General features: G+C 38.4%; 1 protein-coding gene across 3 annotated transcripts in view; it reads right to left on the bottom strand.

The window, feature by feature from the left end:
- rerea (arginine-glutamic acid dipeptide (RE) repeats a) overlaps positions 1–20,788 on the bottom strand; it is a 619,674-nt gene that overhangs the window by 436,504 nt on the left and 162,382 nt on the right. For all 3 annotated transcript variants that reach the window (XM_059952295.1, XM_059952297.1, XM_059952298.1), the window contains exon 2: positions 13,974–14,419. In XM_059952295.1, coding sequence (XP_059808278.1) covers positions 13,974–14,274 — 301 coding nt within the window. In that variant the 5' untranslated portion in view covers positions 14,275–14,419. The remainder of the gene's footprint in view (positions 1–13,973; positions 14,420–20,788) is intronic.

Below are 20,788 nucleotides of genomic sequence, written 5' to 3'. Positions count from 1 at the left end.
GTATTTGTATGCCAGGAAAAGTTTGCAAATGCGGTCAGCATCAATACCCACACAAAGAAGTAATATGTAGATACAAATATCTGTGTAATGCAGCTGGAGAGGATTTTTGTTTCAATGTTAAGTTAACAATAAATATTGCCAAACTGACAAGTCTTGGGGTACATTTTCAGCAGTTTATTTTGTAAATAATTTCTTTTATTCTCCTATTTTGGAACCTCTTGCCCTAGCTTTCCCATCTTCCTCCTTATACTATTTTCAAGATTGTTTAATATCATCTCCTGTACACAGGTGTAAAGTAGAACAAAATAATTGTTCCTCCTGATGTGATACAGAACAAAAAGATAAGGAACACAAAAATAAAAAATACAATAAATATAAATACATAAGATTGCTTATATACAAAGGTAGATTGTATGTCTTTAAAAGTGAAGCTAGGCACAAGAGTGTCTGTACATAGGTGAATGACAGGATATGATAAAATAGTGGTTGTGGAGGGGCAGCTCAGTGAGTGGAGATGTTGATCAGCCTTGCTACTTGGGGGAAGTAACTGCTTTTTTTGAGCCCAGTGATTCTGGCATGGATACTCCCTAGCCTCCTTCCTGATGGGAGCGGGACAAACAGTCCATGAGCCGGGTGCGTTGGATCCTGCATGATGCTACTGGCCCGATTCCACCTTTATGTATAAACGTCCTTTATGGTGGGTAGGCTGGTGCCAGTGATGGGCAGTTTTGACTGAGTCATTTCTAAACAGCTTCCTCTTTGCTTCTTGCTTATTTTAGCCTATACATATGATTCTAATTTCGTATCTGTTGTGGTGATACTGCGCCAGGCAAGGTTTATAAGTGGAGAGCTTTTTGTTATACATGAATATGATTTATGCTCAATGGAACTAATCAATCTGATGCATGTCAAAGGAGGAGCTTTGTTACCTACAGGAGACAATAAAAGAGACAATGAACAAATTTACCAGAGAACAAATAAATAATTTAAAAATCTCTTTGAAACCTGAGCAAAATTAATTGTGTATATCTTCACAGTGATCAATACCCAAACTTATTGAACAAAAATGAGGAGATGCCATGCAGAGGAAGAAGCTGAAAAACATTTCTGCATTTCTAAAAAAAAGGACAGATTCACTTCAATAAGGGAAAATTAAAACCCACATAACAGTAGTTATTTCTAGGCATGCTGATTTGTCAATGAATGATGACAGTTCTGATCTTGCCAGTAAATGCAGTTATTTTCAAATGCAGCAGCCACTATTTGCCTATTTAAATCAAGTCCGGGACTTTCCCCAAACTGGTAGACAAAAGAAGGAGGAATAAAAACAAAATTACTTCTTGGATCACATGCCAGGTTAGACCCAACAGGAGTTCTGCAGCACAGTGATTTCAAACAGGCTGTGATTAACTCAGGTCAGATGGGAAACTTTACTGATAAAGACTACCACGAGCAGTTTCTCTAAAAGAAAATAACAAACATTACCTTTAATTGTCACATGTACATTGAAGTATACAGTACAATATGTCATTTGCATCAGCAGCCCTCAAGCATCACCTTGCTTCCAGTGCCTTCACAGCATGCCCACAATTTACTAATCCTAACCTACACATCTTTGGAATGTGGGAGAAAACTAGAGTACTGAAAGGAAACCCACGAGGTCACAGGAAGAAAGTACAAATTCCTTACAGGCAGTGGTGGGAATTGAACACTGATCACAACCGCTGTCTCTGTGAAGTGTTATGCTAACGTGCCACAAATTCAAACCTCAGGACACCCCCAAAGAGATCAACACCAACTGCATCTAAACTGTAGTCTCTATAGCAGCCACCCTGCCAAAAGTAGGCTTGCAGAAACAGCAATTTGATAATTACACAATCATTTCTTTCTTTTATGGAATAAAGAGTCAACATTTCAGGCTGAGACCCTTTATTAGGACCTGTGTATACATTTTCTTTCAGTTGTCTTGTTTGAGTCACACATAGAACCCTGCTTTTCTCTCAGAATAGTTAAGCAACATTTTTTACATCCATCTCACAGATGACAGGACTTGGTTTAACACCTCTTCCAGAAACCAGCACATCTTCAACACCGCACTGGAAATTTGGGCCAAGACATTTCTGCTCATATCCCCAGAATGGAATTTGAACTGATAAACTTTCTGATGCTAAAGCAAGAGATCTGTCCACTGATCAGCAGCCAGCACTTAATTTCCCCATTTAGTCAAATAAAGAAGCACCTCAAGCCAAAGAAGGCCTGCTTCTCATCAGTCTGAATAATTCAGCAAATGGCATCAAAAGTTGTTAATTTTCTTGCTGATAGCATCCTCTACAACCTTTCTGAAAGGAAACCACAGAAGCCACACACACATAGAAACGGACAGCAAGCAGTTTTAGTACAGAATACTGAGTCAATAGCCATTCAATGAGGGGGATCCAAATTTCCACCAACATACATCTACCTTAACCTTCCTCAATTGTAAATAGTCATAGACGTGGTGGCCCATAGCCCGCCATATCCATGGTTTTCTCCACCATCTACTCTATGACTCTATTGTGGAGCAGAATTGATGGGCCAAATTCTGCTCCTGTCTCTTATGGTCAGCATGTGCCCATCAGAACAATCATGAGACAAAGTCTGAGAATAAATGCCACATCTATAGAAAATAAAGTTAATGGAAGGACTTTGTTAATGGCTTGATTTTTCTTTCCCCTTGGGACGCTAGCTACTTTAAACCTGACTAAAAGCTAATTTTTTTTGACACACTGAAATCAATTCCCACGTGGTATAGTTAAGTAGAGTTTAAGGAGCACACACAAATTGAAGCTGGCTTCAGAACTGGTGAGTGCAGATTGGCAAGATAAAATTACATAAACCAATTACAAATCCAGAAATTTGTTCTTTCACTGTATTCAGATTGTACCACTAGAACCTAAACTAATAACATAAAAGAACCGGTCCTGTTCAACAAAGTAGCATCACTCAATAATCACAGAAATGGTTTGCACAGAAGAAATCTTCTGCGTAGGCTTGTATTATTACTAAAATAAAAATGTGAGCATGACATACTTAAATACCACATTAGCTACACTGAAGAATAGTTTCATTATGTTAACCTCTGGGGTATCTTAACTATAGAGCAGACTTCATCCAAACCCTAAATTACAAAATGCAGTGAACAAAGCTAAACAAGAATGTTGTTTACGGCATTGCATTGTATGACATCTTGTACAGCTAGGTGGTATTTTATCCAAGTTATGCGATTAAATATTTTCAGAGCAGTATTTTGATATTTAAGTAGTTTGGTGGGCTGAACTGAAGAGGACAAGAACATTAATATGCCAATATGCTCTAATTTTGCAGTTCAGATGGCAGAGACAATTGAAGGAGGTTGGAGCCAAAAAGGAGTTCTATTTTAAATGCTCCAGAGACAATACAGCAGAACTTTACAATGAAATTGGTCCAGGCGAATGAAAAGCTCAATTCATGCAAACATTAGCTAATTATTAGAATAATGCATTTACTTAGTCTTTAACAAAAAACATTTCGGTCATTCTTCATTACTTGGTTTACTTTAGTTAAAATAAAATGAAAGCTTCTGTCACAAGGGCAGACAATTCATTCACAGTGGGATTTCAACCATTTTACATCTTGTTTCACATTTATTTTACAATACGGTATCCAAGCCAACAGCCTAATTATAAATTAAAATTGTTTATCCACCTATCACCTCCCAACCTCTGACTTCATTCCCCCACCTACCTGACTTCACTATCACCTTCCAGCTTGCACTCCATTCCCTCCCCCCACCACCACCTTATTCTAGTTTCTTCTCCCTTCCTTTCCAGTTCCGATGAAGGGCTTCGTTTATTTCTTTCCACAGATCCTTCCTGACCTGCTGAGGTCCTCCCAGCATTTTGTGTGTTACTCTGGGTTTCCAGCATCTGCAGAATCTTGCGTGTTCATGTTGAAGAAACAATCTTTTCCTTTCTAGATTATCTCACTGTTTGTCTCACTGATTATCTCACTGTATCTCATGTGCGAATCTACCCACAGAGTTTAAAATCTAAAGCCTATTGCTATCACATCCCTCTATATCTATTCACAAGTAAAGTTAAACTAATTTGATTAAACTGAACTCAATTTATTCAAACAATATCAATCAGTGCTAGATAAATTAGGTAGCAGGACACATAAACAGTAATTAAATTGTGCCATTAGTAAAATAATAAACAACAAAAAATGCAGCAGATTGAAAAAAACAATCTCACAAACAATGGATCCAATATATGCTCTGCAGTTCAGCCATACTTAGTTGAAAATGACGCTGGATAACTTTGTCTTTAAAGAGTGGCGAAAGCTGCAAAAAAATCTCCAGCAATCACAAAGCTCAACATGACTGCTAACAACAACACGGATGCATTCACAACTGTGTTCGGGTAGAAGTCCCAGAGTGATGGCCCAACTCGGCTTCCTCCAGAGATTCCCCCCCAAACAAAACTAGATTTAGCCAACTCAATTCAATCCACCTTCCATTAAGAAGTGGCCAAGAAAACTGTGTGCAGCTCAGCCAAGAAACCAAGCAACATCTCATCTTTGGTCCTTATGTCCTGGAATCTCGAACCAGGTACAGATCTAGCCAACTGCTCCGGTATAGCTGCAACATAGTAAAGTGCAACCATCTTCATCTGCTTCATCAATGATCATCCTTTTGCCCCAAGGTCAGAAATGAGGATGTTTCTTGATAATTTTACACTATGTCTGATCCCATTTCCAACTTCCAGAGAGTGGTGAGGCCGTGGAATGAGCTGCCAGTGGAAATGGTGGATACTGGTTCAATTCTAACATTCAAAATAGTTTGGATAAGTACATGGATGGGAGCAATGTGGAGGGCTAAGATCCAGGTACAGGTTGATATGATTAGGAAGAATAATAGTTTGGCATGGATAGATGGGCTGAATGGCCTGTTTCTGCGCAGTAGTGTGCTAATATCCTATGTTCAGCCAGGTAATCAGTCCAGATCCACAAAAATATATAATTTACAAACAAGCTCTAATTGGAAATTTACAAAGATTAGGCCATTTTGCATCTCACAAAATTCATCCCCTTTTTAGCCTACAGATCTGAGAAATGATCTGAGAACCATAAAATCCTTTCCATGTTCAGTTTGTTCTTCAAAGGGAATAATTAGTCGCTCAATGTGATAGATGAAGGAAGAACATGTTAGCCATACAAAACAAATGCTTCGGTAGCAACAGACAGCTTTTCTAGAAGTGATGAAATTGTGACATATAATTGTTACACTTCATATTAAAAATGTCAGTATCCAGATTTTGATTTTTTTTTCTCCTGGGTAAGCATTCCTGCTAGGCTTGACAATAATAATTTATTGAGGCATTTGAGTGAATGAAAATGACAAGATTACAGCTTTGCTTGTAAGGTCATCCTGCTTCTTTAGATTGAGGTGACTCAAATGGAATTGTTTATAAACTGGCATATACTAGATATACCAGGATACAATCTTTGTTTCAGACAATGAATTCAGTTTAACAAATCATATCTTTACTAGTCAATAATATGTATAGATATTAACCCATGAAATGGTCTGAACAGTCAGCCAGTTGGCAATGTAATGAAAGATTCATTGGTTATTCAATAATAAGACATTATTGTCAATTTTATACTGTCAGCTTGCCTGTATTTGTTTATGTATAGTTTTCATAAATTACATAGTGCTTCTTTATTTTCCTGTAAATGGCTGCAAGGTAATGAATCTCAAAGTTTCCTACGGTGACATCAACATACTTTGCTTATAAATTTACTTAGAACTTTGATTTCATTGTCAACTGGAACAAGTAAAATTTTTGCCTTCTTCACCTAGCTGCTAATATTATTATGATAATCAAATATTACTTGTATTGTTCTGAATCAATCATCTTCCTATCTGTATAATGCAAACTTTCGGCCTTATGGGCAATATCATTTGAGTTGATAAATGAAAAGCACCTTGCTTGACAAACAGTGGAGTAACATGACTTTAGCAGTTTTTCCACACACACATATTAATGCCAGTCTGCAAAGCCAACTGAGCATTATATAGAATGTCGGCAATTTCTTAAGAGTTTTACTGCAAACCTCCCTCTTGAATAAGATCTCTGAACAGAAACCTTGAGAGTGATCACCAAGGACAGCTGTTACAATGTAGCTAGCCTTAAAAAATAACTATAAATGGATCAACAGTTCTCATGGTCACAGGTGACTTGCTTCCACTCCAGTTCTTTGTAATCTAAGCTTGTTGAAAAGTAATATCATGGATCTCCAGACACTACAATGGCCAGGGCTGACAGTGCATGATGGGAGTAGGTGAGAGGCTTTATACGGATGTTGTAAGCTCCTTTGTCTCCAAGTGCATGACCTCCACATACTCTCGTTGAAGAGACTGAAAGCATTCAGTGCCTTCCTAGATATTCCTCTTCCACTTTGAGGAGTCACAAGTCAGAGGGAATGAACTTTCTTTCCCATAGAGGCTTTGAGAACATCTTCAAAATATCTTTTCCATCTTCCTGGAAATAGTTAATCTTTATGGAACTTGGGGTAAAATGCTTATTCAAGATTCAAGTTTATCATGTGTACATCGAAACATACAGTGAAAAATGTACCAGCATTAACAAACAACACACCTGAGGGTGTGCTGCAGGCAGTCTTAAGTGTCACCACACATTCGAGAGCCAACATAGCATGACCACTCTGGATGATATGAGCCAACCAGGTCAACATCCCCAGTATCAAAGCTCCAACTACCCTCAATTGGTTCTAGGACATTACACTATTTGTATGTCCAACCCCAGTTTCTTTCAACATACACTCTAGACTGAGTTCCACCACAGCAGAGATTACCAGGAGCACAGGGAGGAAGATTTTTGATCTTCAAATACTTTCCCCTCTCTTCTCAGTTAGCCAAAGGCTATGGTGATGCACTGGAGGTGGAAGTTAACTATGTCATTATTGTACAGTTTTGCCAAGAGATTGAGAAAGCAATTTATGTTTTTTTCTTCCTCTCATGGATCTTGACTGGGAGAGAATAGTGTTCTGACACAGATAGAGCACTATTCCAGATGCTTAGGATTCTTCAAACTTCAAAGTAATTTGATTATCAAAGTAAATAAATAATACTGAGGCATGAGTTGTGGAGTCTGAAATTGAGTCCATAGGTTGTGGAATCAGTTCAGAGTTAAGGTAAGTGAAGTTATCCACACTAGTTCAGCAGCCTGGTAGTTGAAGGATAATAACTCTTCCTCAACCTGGTGGTATGGGTCCTGAGACTCCAGTACCTCCTTCCTGATGGCAGCAGCAAGAAGATAACATGACCTGGATAGTGGGGATTCTTGATGATGGATGTTGTTGTAAGGTCCACCTTCTGAACATATACATACACACAAGCATCATCAGCATACTTAACGACCAATGTGGTAACAATCTTTCTTCTGGAATGGAGATGAAGATCCAGGGTACAGTACATTGGAGACAGGATGCAGTACTGCAGCAAAAAGATGTAAACAAAGGCAAAAACAATGATTACATAGATAAAAAGATGGATGTACTCAGTGGGTCAGGAAGCATCTATGGAAGCGAATGAGCAGTCAGTATTTCAAGCCCAGACCCTTCACCAGGTTTCATCCCGAAACATTGATTATCTCCTGTCTTTGATGCTACCTGACCACCTGAGTTTCTCTCGCTTTCATATGTGTTACTCTGGATTTTCAGCATGTGTAGAATCCATTCTGTTTATAATGCAAAGAGATCCCCTTGCTCAGCCCTAGTATGGCTGACTAATGAATCCACTGGTTAGGATGATGGTGTTGTGTTGTTAATGGAGAATGAGAATAAAGTTCTAAGGAGAGCAAAATCTGAGAATAATTTTCTATAATTCCTTTTTATTAAAAGAGTTTTGAGATTGAAAAAGATCACATGCAGTGGATAATCAAGCTGTGAAGATCATATCCATTGTACCTCTTCAGACAGTATGGCAAGGGAGTTCAGCAGAATCCTTAAAATGCCTGACAATGGTACCTTGCTGCTCTCTGTCACAGAGTAATTACCACAAAATTGCTTAAGTCCCCTGGGATGTGCTACTCTTCCCAGATGAGGGTAATGAGATTATAAATTCATGTCAGCAGTATTTCTCCAGTAATTGTGCCTTCTCTGTCAGCTGCTGAATGGCCTGATAGAACATCAATTGCATTATGGAATGATGTCAAAAACATCCATCTCAAAGACAGTCTTGCTTGAGTAGACCACCAAAATTCTCTTCCCAACAGTTAATTATGTGCTTTCTCTTGCTCTTTGCTTTCCGTAAAATAGATGATCTTAATAATATGAAGCACCACATCCATTGTGTTTGCTAGCAAGTTACTGGAGTTCCTGCACTTTTCTAGCCAGTTTCTCCCTCCTCTCTGGCCTTCACATATTGGTAAATCTAATTTTTTCCTCCCCTTGAGATATTGTGATAGCTCCACGAATACCCTTACTTTATGACTAATCAGTTTCTGGATTTTCAAATTGTTATCAAACCCAGTACTGCTATGAAATGGCAGAGGAAACAAGTATTTTCACAAACACCAATTACATCAGACTGCAACATCCACTGGTCGGAAGTCAATAGATTATCTGGAAGTTATCTAGTCAAGCTTTGGTTTGTGTGATTCTTTAAGCCTTTTGATAATGATTTCTTTACAAAAGCACTTCTATTGCCAATACCATTTAGAAACCAAATGAAAGGCCAAATTAGGCAGAGATCAGTTCATGTGCCATGAAGAACTTAGCGGCACATGACACTACAACATGCTCGGGGAAGGTATCTAGTTGCAGCAAGTTGGTATTTTTTTGCACCTTCTCACCACTGACCAAAGCCAAACAGCAATATACCACATGGCTTGTTGCCTCAAATGTATTGAAGTGTTCTACACTCTCATATCTGGGCAAATGAAGTCAAGGTGTATAGGAATTAAAATGGCTTGACAGCCAGTTGAAAGCCATTCATTCATATCAACAATAACCAGATTTCAGCCAATAATTAAGTAAAAGCAAAACAAAATGCCGCGTGGCATCAACTCAACATGACCTTTCTGTGGCCAACACCTCCAAAGTTTATTCCACTAAGCAAATTGGTACAGCACTAAGAATTGTTTCTTTGTTTATAGCTCTATTGTCATAAAGCCTCTTGAAACATATAGCTTTACTCTAAACCAGGCATGGGCAAACTACGGCCCGGGGGCCATATGCGGCCCGTTAAGCTTTTTAATCCGGCCCGCAGAACTTGATGAAATTATATTAATAAACCTTGTTAACGTTTTCTCCCCGCAATTCTGGCGTTTTCCCAATAGATGACGCACTCTATATACATTTGTGGCGACCCATTTCCTGGCACATCCGAACCGGCTCACAATTAGCCAGCGTTCCGGCTAAGGGAGATAGCCTGCGGGGATTTGCGAGCACAGAGCTTTGGAGCCTCTGCGTCACGGGGGGCAGGTTGAGGGAGGCTTAAAAGTGAGGCTGGGGATTTCGAATGAAGTTTTTTTCTTCGACTGCAGTTACCAACTCCGTGTTGTAATTTTAGCGCTGCATGTAGCACACCGCTACACATTGACCTTTGTTGAGGTGCAGCGTATTACTCCACATTTGCGCTTTACTCTTTGTTCGGCTCGACCTATTTGTGTGAACAGGCATTCAGCGTCATGAACATCAACAAAGCCAGCCACAGATCCAAGTTAACTGACCAACACCTCAGATCCATCCTGAGAATCGCCACAACAAAACTAAATCCAGACTTTGATGCGCTGGCTAAAAAGGGAGACCAACAACACGGTTCCCACTGAAATTAAAAATAAGTTTCTTCGTTGTGTTATGTAAAAAATGCATTTGAAAATATTTTTTTCAATAAGCCTTACATGTTACATGTCATTTCTGTTAAGTGATGGACATGAGTAGTGCGCAGGTGCACGTACATTCTCAAAATAAAAAATGCGCTCCAGATCAAATAACGCGCTCCGCATACTGGCGCGCTGTCACTGTTTTGTCCTTGTGCTGGTCGTTGTTGAGTTTTGGCACAGGGGACAATTGAATAAGAAGGAGCAGGACAAGTAGACCTGCATCTCCTACCGTTTTTGAAATAAAGACAGTCAGGAGGAGAGTGATGATGATAATATCTTGAAGGATAACAGAATTTTCAGTGCTTTAAAATAATAACTGTTACTATTTAAAAAAGCTGTATTTTATTCATTTAATTTTCAGTGTTTTAAAAGTCATTTCAATAAATAGCTAAATACCATGGGACTTCAAAGACAGATATTTTGTTGTAATGCATTTGTTCATTTTCAATTGAAATTAAAGCACATGTTTTCTACATATCCCATGATATTTTATTTTCTCTTATGAGGTGTATTACCAAAACACTCCGTCCATCTGCTCCTGGTCCGGCCCCCCTGTCAAATTTTAGAACCCTTTGTGGCCCACCCCTGCTCTAAACTCTCATTCATACATTTGCTGAGAACTATCATTGACATTTGAACATCTCTACAGTTAATCATGTTAAATCTGAAGGAAAATGATGACTGAAAATAAATGGGATGGCAGTGGTATTTGCAGCACTGTGAATCAAAATCAGAGTGAATCAAACCAACTACGGAGGTATATAAATCTCTTCTAATGACACCTACTCTGTAACATAAATTGCAGACTGACAGGTATCACATAACAACAGCAAGGATTCCATTATTTTCACAATTGCATAAATGCAGTAAACCAGCTTTGAGTTTTCCATTTTGTCTTGGGAATTTGAATTACTGTTATTGACAGCAGTCTGTGATCACCATTAATGCCTGTTGGTGTATGTCATTGTGCAATGGAAATAACTATTTCAAAGTCATGTTTATAATAGCCAGCTTTGAAACAGCAACAGGGCACACAGCAAGACACCATTACAATTAACAACATATAGCTTTGCTGAAGTCTATCACTTTAACCACTTGCAGTCAACAAAGTTTCTCAAATTCAAACTACAAGTGCTGAAAATAGTCAGCAGGTCAGGCAGAATCTGTGGAGAAACACAAGGTTAATATTTCTCATCAACGACCTTTCAGCAGAAGCTTTTTTAGTTCAAGCCATAAAGCACTGCAGCACAGAAACAGGCCCTGCAGCCCATCTCGTCTTCGCCAAACTAATTCTGCCTACTTCCATTGACCCACACCTGGACTATTGCTATCCATACCCCTCCCATTCATGTATTTATCCAAACTTCTCTTAAATGTTGAACTCAAATCCTCATCTACCCCTTCCACTAGCATCTCATTCCGCATTCGCACCACCCTCTGGGTGAAGTAGCTCCCCATCAGATTCCCCTTAAATATGACACCTTTCACCTTTAACCAATGACCTCCAGTTCTACTCTCGCCCAACCTCAGTGGAAAAAGCCTGCTTACACTTATGCTATTTATACCACTCATACTAATTGAGACATTTTCAAAATTGAAGTATGTAATCTATTGGAAAAGTGTACTAGGAAATTAAATACTATTTCGAGACTTAACTTTGTGTTTAAAGTTTTCAAACAGCAACAAAGAAAGAGTTTCAGAATAATGCAAAAAAAAAGTCAGTGCTGTCAATTAGAAGTCATAGCCTGTACTAAAGAGGTAGAAACCAGGAGCATATGATTACAGTACATTTCAATGAAAATATTTGAGAACTATAGATAAGAAAACATTGTCTGGAACATAATTACTCATTGCAATTAAAAACTCGTTCCTCAAAATTAACTTGAGTGTCATAACGCACACAAAATGCTGCAGGAACTCAGCAGATCAGGCAACATCTATGGAGAGGAATAAACAACCAACATTTCAGGTCGAGACTCTTCATCAGGACTTGAGTGTCATCATGTTTTTTTTTAATTAAGACCTGGAAGCAGCAGAAAGTCTGCAGAAAGCCTCAATATCTGAGTGCTAAATCAGGCAGTACCACCTCTACCAAATCACACCTGATCTCTAGCTAACACTTCTCAATGAAGGGTGCAAACTAAATTGTGCTCAGCTATGACACGTCCCAAAACCAAATCAGAGGCTTACGTCTTATTAAAAATGGAAACATACCAGTAAAGGGTACATCCTAGCCTTTCCCATCACAAGAAAGTATCTTTGGAAGCATTAAACTGGATAAAAATAGATAATCCAATAAATTTGTCTCCTTGATGCCATTGATGTGAATCCACAGCATGTTGATATTTACACAGAGATCCACAGCTCAATAGTGGGGAAAATATAAATTTCAAGCCAGTGAACAGAATTAATCAAGTTTGTTCTGGAAGTTCAAGGAAGTTCACCTTGTATTTAAACTGTACTGTCTCAACTGCACAATTTCTTTCATGAATTCTGACTTCAATTTTGCCTTGTACAACTACCTGATTCGAAGGAGCAAATAATGCGTGGGAATAAATTTCCAAACAAACTATGAAAAAAGGTAACATATCTTTTCAAGAGTTAAGATTTAAGATTCAAGTTTATTATTCATGTGCACATTAAAACATTCAGTGAAATGCATCACTTGCGTTAACAACCAACACACTCTACAGTGTGCTGGGCCATTCTGCAAAGGTCGCCACACACATTACAGCAGTAACAGAGCATGTCCACAATGTTCCACTGAACAAAAATAACAGCAAAGCAAGCCCCGTTCCTCCCTCCCACCCAAGCACACACACATAACCCCAGTGCAGGTTATCTTCTTCAGCCTCCAGCAGAGTCGTAGTAAATTTAAAACTATGTTGCCAAAAGTGTAAAAGGAAAGAGAGAAATGTATGCAGAGACATTAGATTACAGTAAATCTATCAAAATAAATTAATTTCAAACAAAAGAAACATCAATCCTCTTGACATGATTCAGAATCAGGAAGTAACACCATGAGTGCAAGTAAAAGTTCTGAAACTCTGAATGTGGCTATCTGCTCTACAACAGGTAGTCAAAACTCCCCATCGCATCACCAGCACCAGCCTACCCACTATCAAGAACATATAATCAGAAAGGTGCCAGCAAAAGGTCAACATTATCACAAAGGATCTCACTGAAACTGCTCATGGACTGTTTGCCCTGCTGCCATCGGGGTGGAGGCTATGTAGCATCCATGCCAGAACCACTAGACTCAAAAATTTACTTTCCCCAGGCAGTATCTGTTTTTGGCCTATCAACACTCCACCACCATTAACCCATTCCACTACATCCCCTACCACCACTTCTTTTATCATTTCCTGTCAGGGACCTCATGTACAGACACTCTTGTGCTTAACATCACTTTATGTATACACAGTCAATGTCTATCAGCTATCTTATGTATTTGTAGTTTTTTTATTACTGTCCTTTATCTTGTGATTTTATTTGTGCTGCATTGGATCCAGCATAACAATTACTTTATTCTCCTTTACACTTGTAAATGATATTACATTAAACAAGCTTAACATCTTAATTCTTCAGCAGGTGAGCAGAAAACGTGGTAATGTACATGGTAACAGTTCATGACTGGAGAGAGTGGTAGATGACAATTTACAGCATTCCACTTTAAGAATGCTAAATGAAAAAAAATAACTGAAATTACCTTTACATACCACAAAGTTTTCCGAGATCCAAACTTCAAAACAATTGACTCAATTGCAAGTAATTAAGTCAATCATTACTCCTATGGCAAAATCATTACTACCTGTAACTACACAAGGCAACGTCATCATTACAGCTCTTAATAAAGGAAAAGAGCTACATCACATTGACTTTAAAGGCATATCATTAACTTCAGAGATTCAAATGACCAAAGATGGATCATCCAAAATTTATTTTATAATTTGAACCCATTGACACAACTACCCCTGTAATCTTGGCATTTATTAATGTCTTTTTAAATACCATACAGAAAATCAATCATGAAATACTACTTGCCTCCAGGCCTGTAGACAACATCATCCTCTGTAACAAATGAAGTTATATCTCCAGTCTCTGCTCTCTCATAACGTGATTTCTTTTTAGGTGGTTTCTTTATTTTGGATTTTTTACCAGACTCCTCATTTGTAGCACTATCCTTGTCATTGTCTTCATCTTCCGTGTGGTCACTTTCTGCATAATTTTTGGCACCTCCTTCTAAAGTACAACTGCGCCGTGGCCTGGAATGTTCACTCTCTCGTTTATCTCTCCTCTCTCTCTCCTTGTCCCGATCACGATCTCTCTCTTTATCTGCTGTCATGATTCGCCACGTTCCTTCCTCTGTCCTCTCACGGCTTGGCCTCCGTGAAAGGTAGACAGTAAGCCTGGGCTTCAGTCTTCTGAATTTGATGCTCAACTCCAGAAAAAATCCAGCCACTCCAATAACCCCAAAATGTTAGGAACGGCTAGAAAAAAAACAAAAGGAAAAGCGGATTACAAAACTTTGTCCACAATGCAATTACCACAGTATACACAGCCAAGTACAATGTCTATGAAAATGAGGCACAATCAAAAGGAATGGAGAGGCTACAAAAGATAAGATGGACCTTGGTCACACTATATCTTCAAAACATGTAAATTAGCAGTTTCAATTTCACCTCCCAAGCAAAGTATCAACCACAAGGAAGTGGCAGATCAGATACCCCAAGAAACAGGTTACAATGATACCCCAAGAGACAGGCTGCCTCTCCCTTCCTCTGTACTGATAAATGCATCACATCTTTCTCCTTCAATACTAACAAAGATTAAAACTCAACAGAATAAAAGACAAATGTTGTACTCCAATACTCCAGTGTGACAACCTTCTGCAGGACTACATTCCTAATGAGACAAATCACATCATTGATGTATGTATTAATTGTTTTACTGACATTCTTACTATTTCTATCCAGGCTAAAATACCATCTCTGGCAGTCCATCTCACACTAAATAGGTGGTGGAAATAGTATTTTAGTTTCAATAATACTCAGTGCTGAGAAATCATTTACCAGTTGGTAACATTTTTATTTAACTTGGTAGGCAATGGGTTCAAGTACAGTCGGGCCTCCTTATCCACAGGGGACTGGTTCTGGGACCCCCTGCGGATACCAAAAAACGTGGATGCTCAAGTCGGTGGACTTTAGGACCCGGCGGAGCTCAGGACTCGCCGCCCACAGTGTTTCTGTTCCATTGACGGAAAACGATCACGATTGAAAATAAAGTGGAAATAATAAAGCAATCGGAAAGAGGTGAAACGCCATCGGTCATTGGAAAAGCGTTAGGCTACAATCGGTCAACGATTGGAACAATTTTAAAGGATAAAATGATAATAATGGAGCATGTGAAGGCCCTGCCCCGATGAAAGCTACAATTATTACTAAGCAACGCAGTGGTTTAATTATTGAAATACATATTTTTCTTAAGTGTTTTATATGCATAGAAAGGTAAAATATATACTACATACTGAGACAAACATTTGACTAACTGGCGCTAAATAATACCGGATGTACCTGTTCTGACTTAGAGAACTTCCTTTTGTTTTCGATTCCCAGTCCGCGGTAACTGATGCACATCTTCCCGTATACTTTAAATCATCTCTGGATTACTTATAATACCCAATACAATGTAAATGCTATGTAAATAGTTGTTATATTCTATTGTTTAGGGAATAGTGACAAGAAAAAAGTCTGTACATGCTCAAACAACAAGTGCTGAAAAGAGAACTTCCGGGTTTTCCCAATCCGCAGTTGGTTGAATCTGTGCATGCGGAACCTGCAGATAAGGAGGTCCAACTGTAATTCCAGGACTTGACCATTTGAAAAATAAAGAGTGCATCACAGTATCAGAAGTGCCATATTCTAGAAGGCAAGTTAAACATGACTTATGACAGTGAATTTTAAAAATCCCATGGTAACATTCTCTCAAACAACCACCAACAAAATTAGATCAATTAGTTGATCAATTAGTTCTTATTTCCAATATAATTAATTCAATGTGAAGTATTTCTGATCTTTAGAAGATGTAATAAGGCAGTACATAAATAAAGTCTTTCCACCTAATTCAGACAAGATCATGTTCTTATATGTTCATGTTAAGTACAGAGTTAGACGTCTGCTATCTCAAAACTGAATCAGAAGTTTTCTGATCAAATGTAGTAGATCATGTATAATTCTGTATATACAATTCCTAATTCTTGATAAAGGGTTATAACTATATGATAAGGGGGCAGTTAAAACAGAGGTATTGTGAGATTGCTTCCTGCAGGTGGTGAATCTTGGGAATTCTCTGCCTCTGCAGGTAGGGAGGCTTAACTGGAGGTAGATAAATGACTTGATAGATCAAGGAGTTGAGGGATATAGAGAAAAAGCAAGGAGGAGGAGCTGAGGACAAAATAGATCAGTCGTGGTCATTAAATGGTGAGACAGGCTTAAAGGGCTAAAAGACTATTCAATAAGACAAAGGAGCAGAACTGGGCCATTCAGTCCACTGAAACTGCTGTACCATTCGATCGTAACTTCAGAAGACAAAATTCAATAATAAAAATCTTCAAAACAGACCAAAAGGGTGTAAGCTGAAGCTACAGCTTATAATGCCTACCCCTCTTACTTTTACAAAAACCTATTTGGCATCAATCTTCACATCAAAACAAAAAATTTCATAATCTTTTAACACAAAATCCAATTCCAAGTATCATTCATTTACATTACTCCCATTCATTTTAAATCATGTATTTTATATTAGTTCATTAAATTATTTTAATAATTTTTTTAAATTTGTTAAGTGTGGTGCACATTTTTAAATTCTCACTACAACTATTCCATAGGTTCGCCCCTCTGATTGAAATACAATGATTTTTACATTTGTTCTTATCCTTCATTTTTGAAATATACACATTCCTCTCAAATCATGTTGACTTTCTCTCATTTTAAACAACCTTTGGATACTTTGTGGTATCCCTCTCAACCCCATTCTTCTACATTCTCCCATTAACCTTTGAGAACTTTACTCATCAAGAACCTTCAAACTCCACTTTAATTAATCCTGTCTTGTGTCCTTGTGAAACTCACTATTACACAATCATTTCTATGCTTTTTTTAAATCTAAATGAAAATTCCTCTGCTGAGTTTTTAAAAAGTCCTTCCCAGCTGAATAATCACAAGTTGCTAAATAAAGTTAACTAGATTTTGACTAAATTAGTTTCCTCCAAAAAAAAAGAGGAAAACAGCAGTTATAGTTGTATAACACAATACCAAGATATTTTACTGATCTAATTTCTTCCCTCCAAATTTTATTCCTCATCACCCTGCCTTCAATTCTTTAAAAGTCCACTCTTTGCTTGAATGCAATTCCATGGAAACCAGCATTTTCCAGAATAAAAATCAAATACTGAGGACAGCACAACTTTGGTTACTTATGAATGTGCAAAATAAAACATATTAATTCAACAGCAAGATTGACACGTTTAAATTCCTGCTTGGGTTGCAAAACACAGATTACACTGATTGAACAATAACTTTTAGTGAAATTGCTTTAAATGGCATGGACTATGAAGCTAATCTGCAAAATGTTTCTGGTTTAACAAATTAATTTCATAAATTCCATTTCAAAATATCAAAAAATATAGTCAGAAATATACTCTGCAACACACACACACACACACACACACACACACACACACACAAGCAAAATGGTGGAAGGACTCAGTAAGTCAGGCAGCATCTACGGAAAAGAATAAAGAGTCAATATTTCGGCCCAAGACCTGTCGTGGATCCTGATAAAGGGTCTCAGCCCAAAACATTAACACTTTATTCCCCTCCATAGATGATGTCTGATCTGTTGAGCTCCTCCAGTGCTGTGTACGTGTTACTCTGGATTTTTAACAGCTATAGAATCTTGTAAACATAATCTGTAATGCTTCCCAAAGTTAAGCACGTTCCGATACGATGCCGAAAGCTATGAAACTATTTAGGTATCCTATACAAAATAAACTGCTAGAGGAACCAGATCTACTCCAGATTCCATTGTCTTAAGTCTTCTGTAACTTCATATCTTGTAAGACTACAGCAGATTAACACAACACTTGTTACAAAGATTAAATAAAACTATCTCATGCATATCCAAACACTGAAAATAATTTCATTATGTATTTTAAGTATTTCAATATGCACTGGCATTAAATCCATATCCAAAATATACTAAGATGAATAAAAGTGTACTTTATTGGATATGGATGCATGAAGATACCTTGATGTATTCCTCGAGAGTTCATAGTTTTAATCAATAAAATCACTTTCCTTTTCCATGGTCATATGTAATTATAAAACACCTTTCGCTTTTTAAAATATTTCAGGACACTCAATGCTGTGTTATCAAAAAGCCTTTCTTCGTTTTCTATGGCTATGTTAGGCCACCAGAATGTTACAAACCAAAGGGAAAACACCAATTCCAAATTGATGAGAGTATTTTCAGCAATGTTCATTTTGGATCCAGCTGTATCTCTCAAACCAAGTTTACTCTTACAGGGAATACTAAATGCAGGCAGTGATCAAACTGTACAACACTTTAATCTTTGACTTACAAAATAAAAACAATGCAACTGGAGCACAATGCAAGCAAGAGAACATGGATTCCAATCCATAAAAAATAATTTTATGTTGTTATTGTACCCACCTCTGCCACTTTCCCTGACGGTTTGTTCCATATACCCAAAAGCCTCCATGTGAAAAACTTACCCGAGGTGCCCTATAAATCTTTCCCCTCTCACCATAAACATATGCCCTTTATCTTTAGTTTTTTTAATTTTTAATTTTGAAATACACCGCAGGAAAGGCCCTTTCTGCCCAATGAGCTGCACTGTCCAGCAACCCACCTATTTAACACTGACCTAATCACAGGACAATTTACAATGGCTAATTAACTAGTACATCTTTGAACTGTGGGAGGGAACCGCAGCACCCAGAGGAAAACCATGCAGTCTCAGACAGAACATACACACTCCTTACAGACAAGGCAGTGCCAGAAATGAACTCCAGAACACCCCAAGAATGACCTAGCAGAGAAAAGCTGGCACCGAGTCTGGTTCAGGAGAGAAGGTGGGGTGGGGGGGGAGATGAAGTGGTAAGCTGCAGTGATAGAGGATTCATTAGTTAAGAGAACAAAAAGGTGGCTCTGTGATCAAGAATGAGATTCCCAGATGGATTGCTGCCTCCCGGATGACAAGATCTGGGACTCCTCTGATTGAGTCCACAGCATTCTCAAATAGAAGGGTGAGCAGTCAAAGGTCATAGTTCATGCTGATACCAATAACATAGGTGGGATGGATGATGAAGTCCTACAAGATGAGTTCAAAAAGTTAGATGCAAAGTTAAGGACAGTGTTGTGATCTCGATTGCTGTACCACATGCAAATGAGGCCAGAAATAGGAAAATCAGACAATGTAACATGTGACTAAGGAGATAGTGCAGGAGAGGGAGCTTCTAATTTTTGGATCATTGGGCTCTCTTCCAGGAAAGGTGGGGCCTTTAAAGAAGAGACGATTTCACCTAAACAGGAGAGAGACTAAACTAGAGTTGCAGGGGGATGGAAACCAGATCGCTAGAACAAAGTAGTGTGGTTGTGAAAAAAAATGCTGTCAAGCCTACATACAAAGTCAGGAATCAAAAGGTCAAGTATGGTGGGACTAATGTTCTGAGCTGCTTATATTTCAACGCAAGGAGCATTAGAAAAGGCGGATAAGCTTAAGGCAAGGATCAGCACACGGAATTATAATGTTGTAGCCATTAATAAGTATTGGTTGCAGGAAGAGTAGGACTGGCAGTTCAATGCTCTGGGGTTCTGTTGTTTTAGCGTGATAGTGAGAATGATTAAAGGGGGAGGGGTAACTTTACTAAACAGGGAAAATATCACGGCAGGGTTAGTCAGGACAGACTGGAGAACTCATCCAGTGAGGCTTTATGGTAGAACTGAGGAATTAGAAAGAAATGACTTTAATGGGATTATATTACAGACCAACCAATAGTCCATGGGATTTAGAGGTGCAAATTTGTAGAGAGATCATGGTCTGTTGCAAGAAACACAAGGTTGTGATATTAAGTGATTTTTAACTTTCCCCATATTAACTGGGACTCCAAAGGGCTGGATGGGAAAGAGTTTGTAAAATGTGTTCAGGAAGTTTCCTTAATCAGTACATAGAAGTCCCAACTAGAGAGAGATGGATTCGGGATCTCCGATTAGGGAGTGAGACAGGGCAAGGGACACAAGTTTGTGTAAGGGGACACATTGCACCTAGTGATCATAATTCCATTAGTTTCAAGGTAATTATGGAAAAGGATAGGCCTGGTCCTTGAGTTGAGATTCTAAATTGGAGAAAGGACAATTTTGATGCATCAGAAAGGATCTGGCAAGTGTGGATCTGAACAGGTTGCTTTCTGGCAAAGGCATACGTGGTAAGAGGGAGACCATCAAAAGTGAAATTTTGAGAGTTTGCATGTTACTGTCAGAATAAAAGGCAAGGATAACAAGTTTAGGGAAACTTAGTTCTCAAGAGACATTGAGGCCCTGGTTAAGAAAACAAAGGGGGCACATAAAAGGAACAAATTACATACTTGAGGTGTACAAGACATGCAAGAGAACACACAAGGAAAACGAAGGTTAAAAGACATGAGGTTACTCAACCAGACAAGGTGAAGCAGAATCCCAAGGGGGTCTACAAATAAACAATATTAAGAGCAAAAGAATAGCAAGGGACAAAATTGATCCTCTGTAAGATCAGACTGATCATTGATGCATGGAGTGAA

This window comes from Hypanus sabinus, chromosome 27 (genome assembly GCF_030144855.1).
Source record: "Hypanus sabinus isolate sHypSab1 chromosome 27, sHypSab1.hap1, whole genome shotgun sequence".
Lineage (NCBI taxonomy): Eukaryota > Metazoa > Chordata > Chondrichthyes > Myliobatiformes > Dasyatidae > Hypanus > Hypanus sabinus.
Note: the sequence above shows the minus strand (reverse complement) of the source record. Positions and strands in the feature narration are given on the sequence as shown.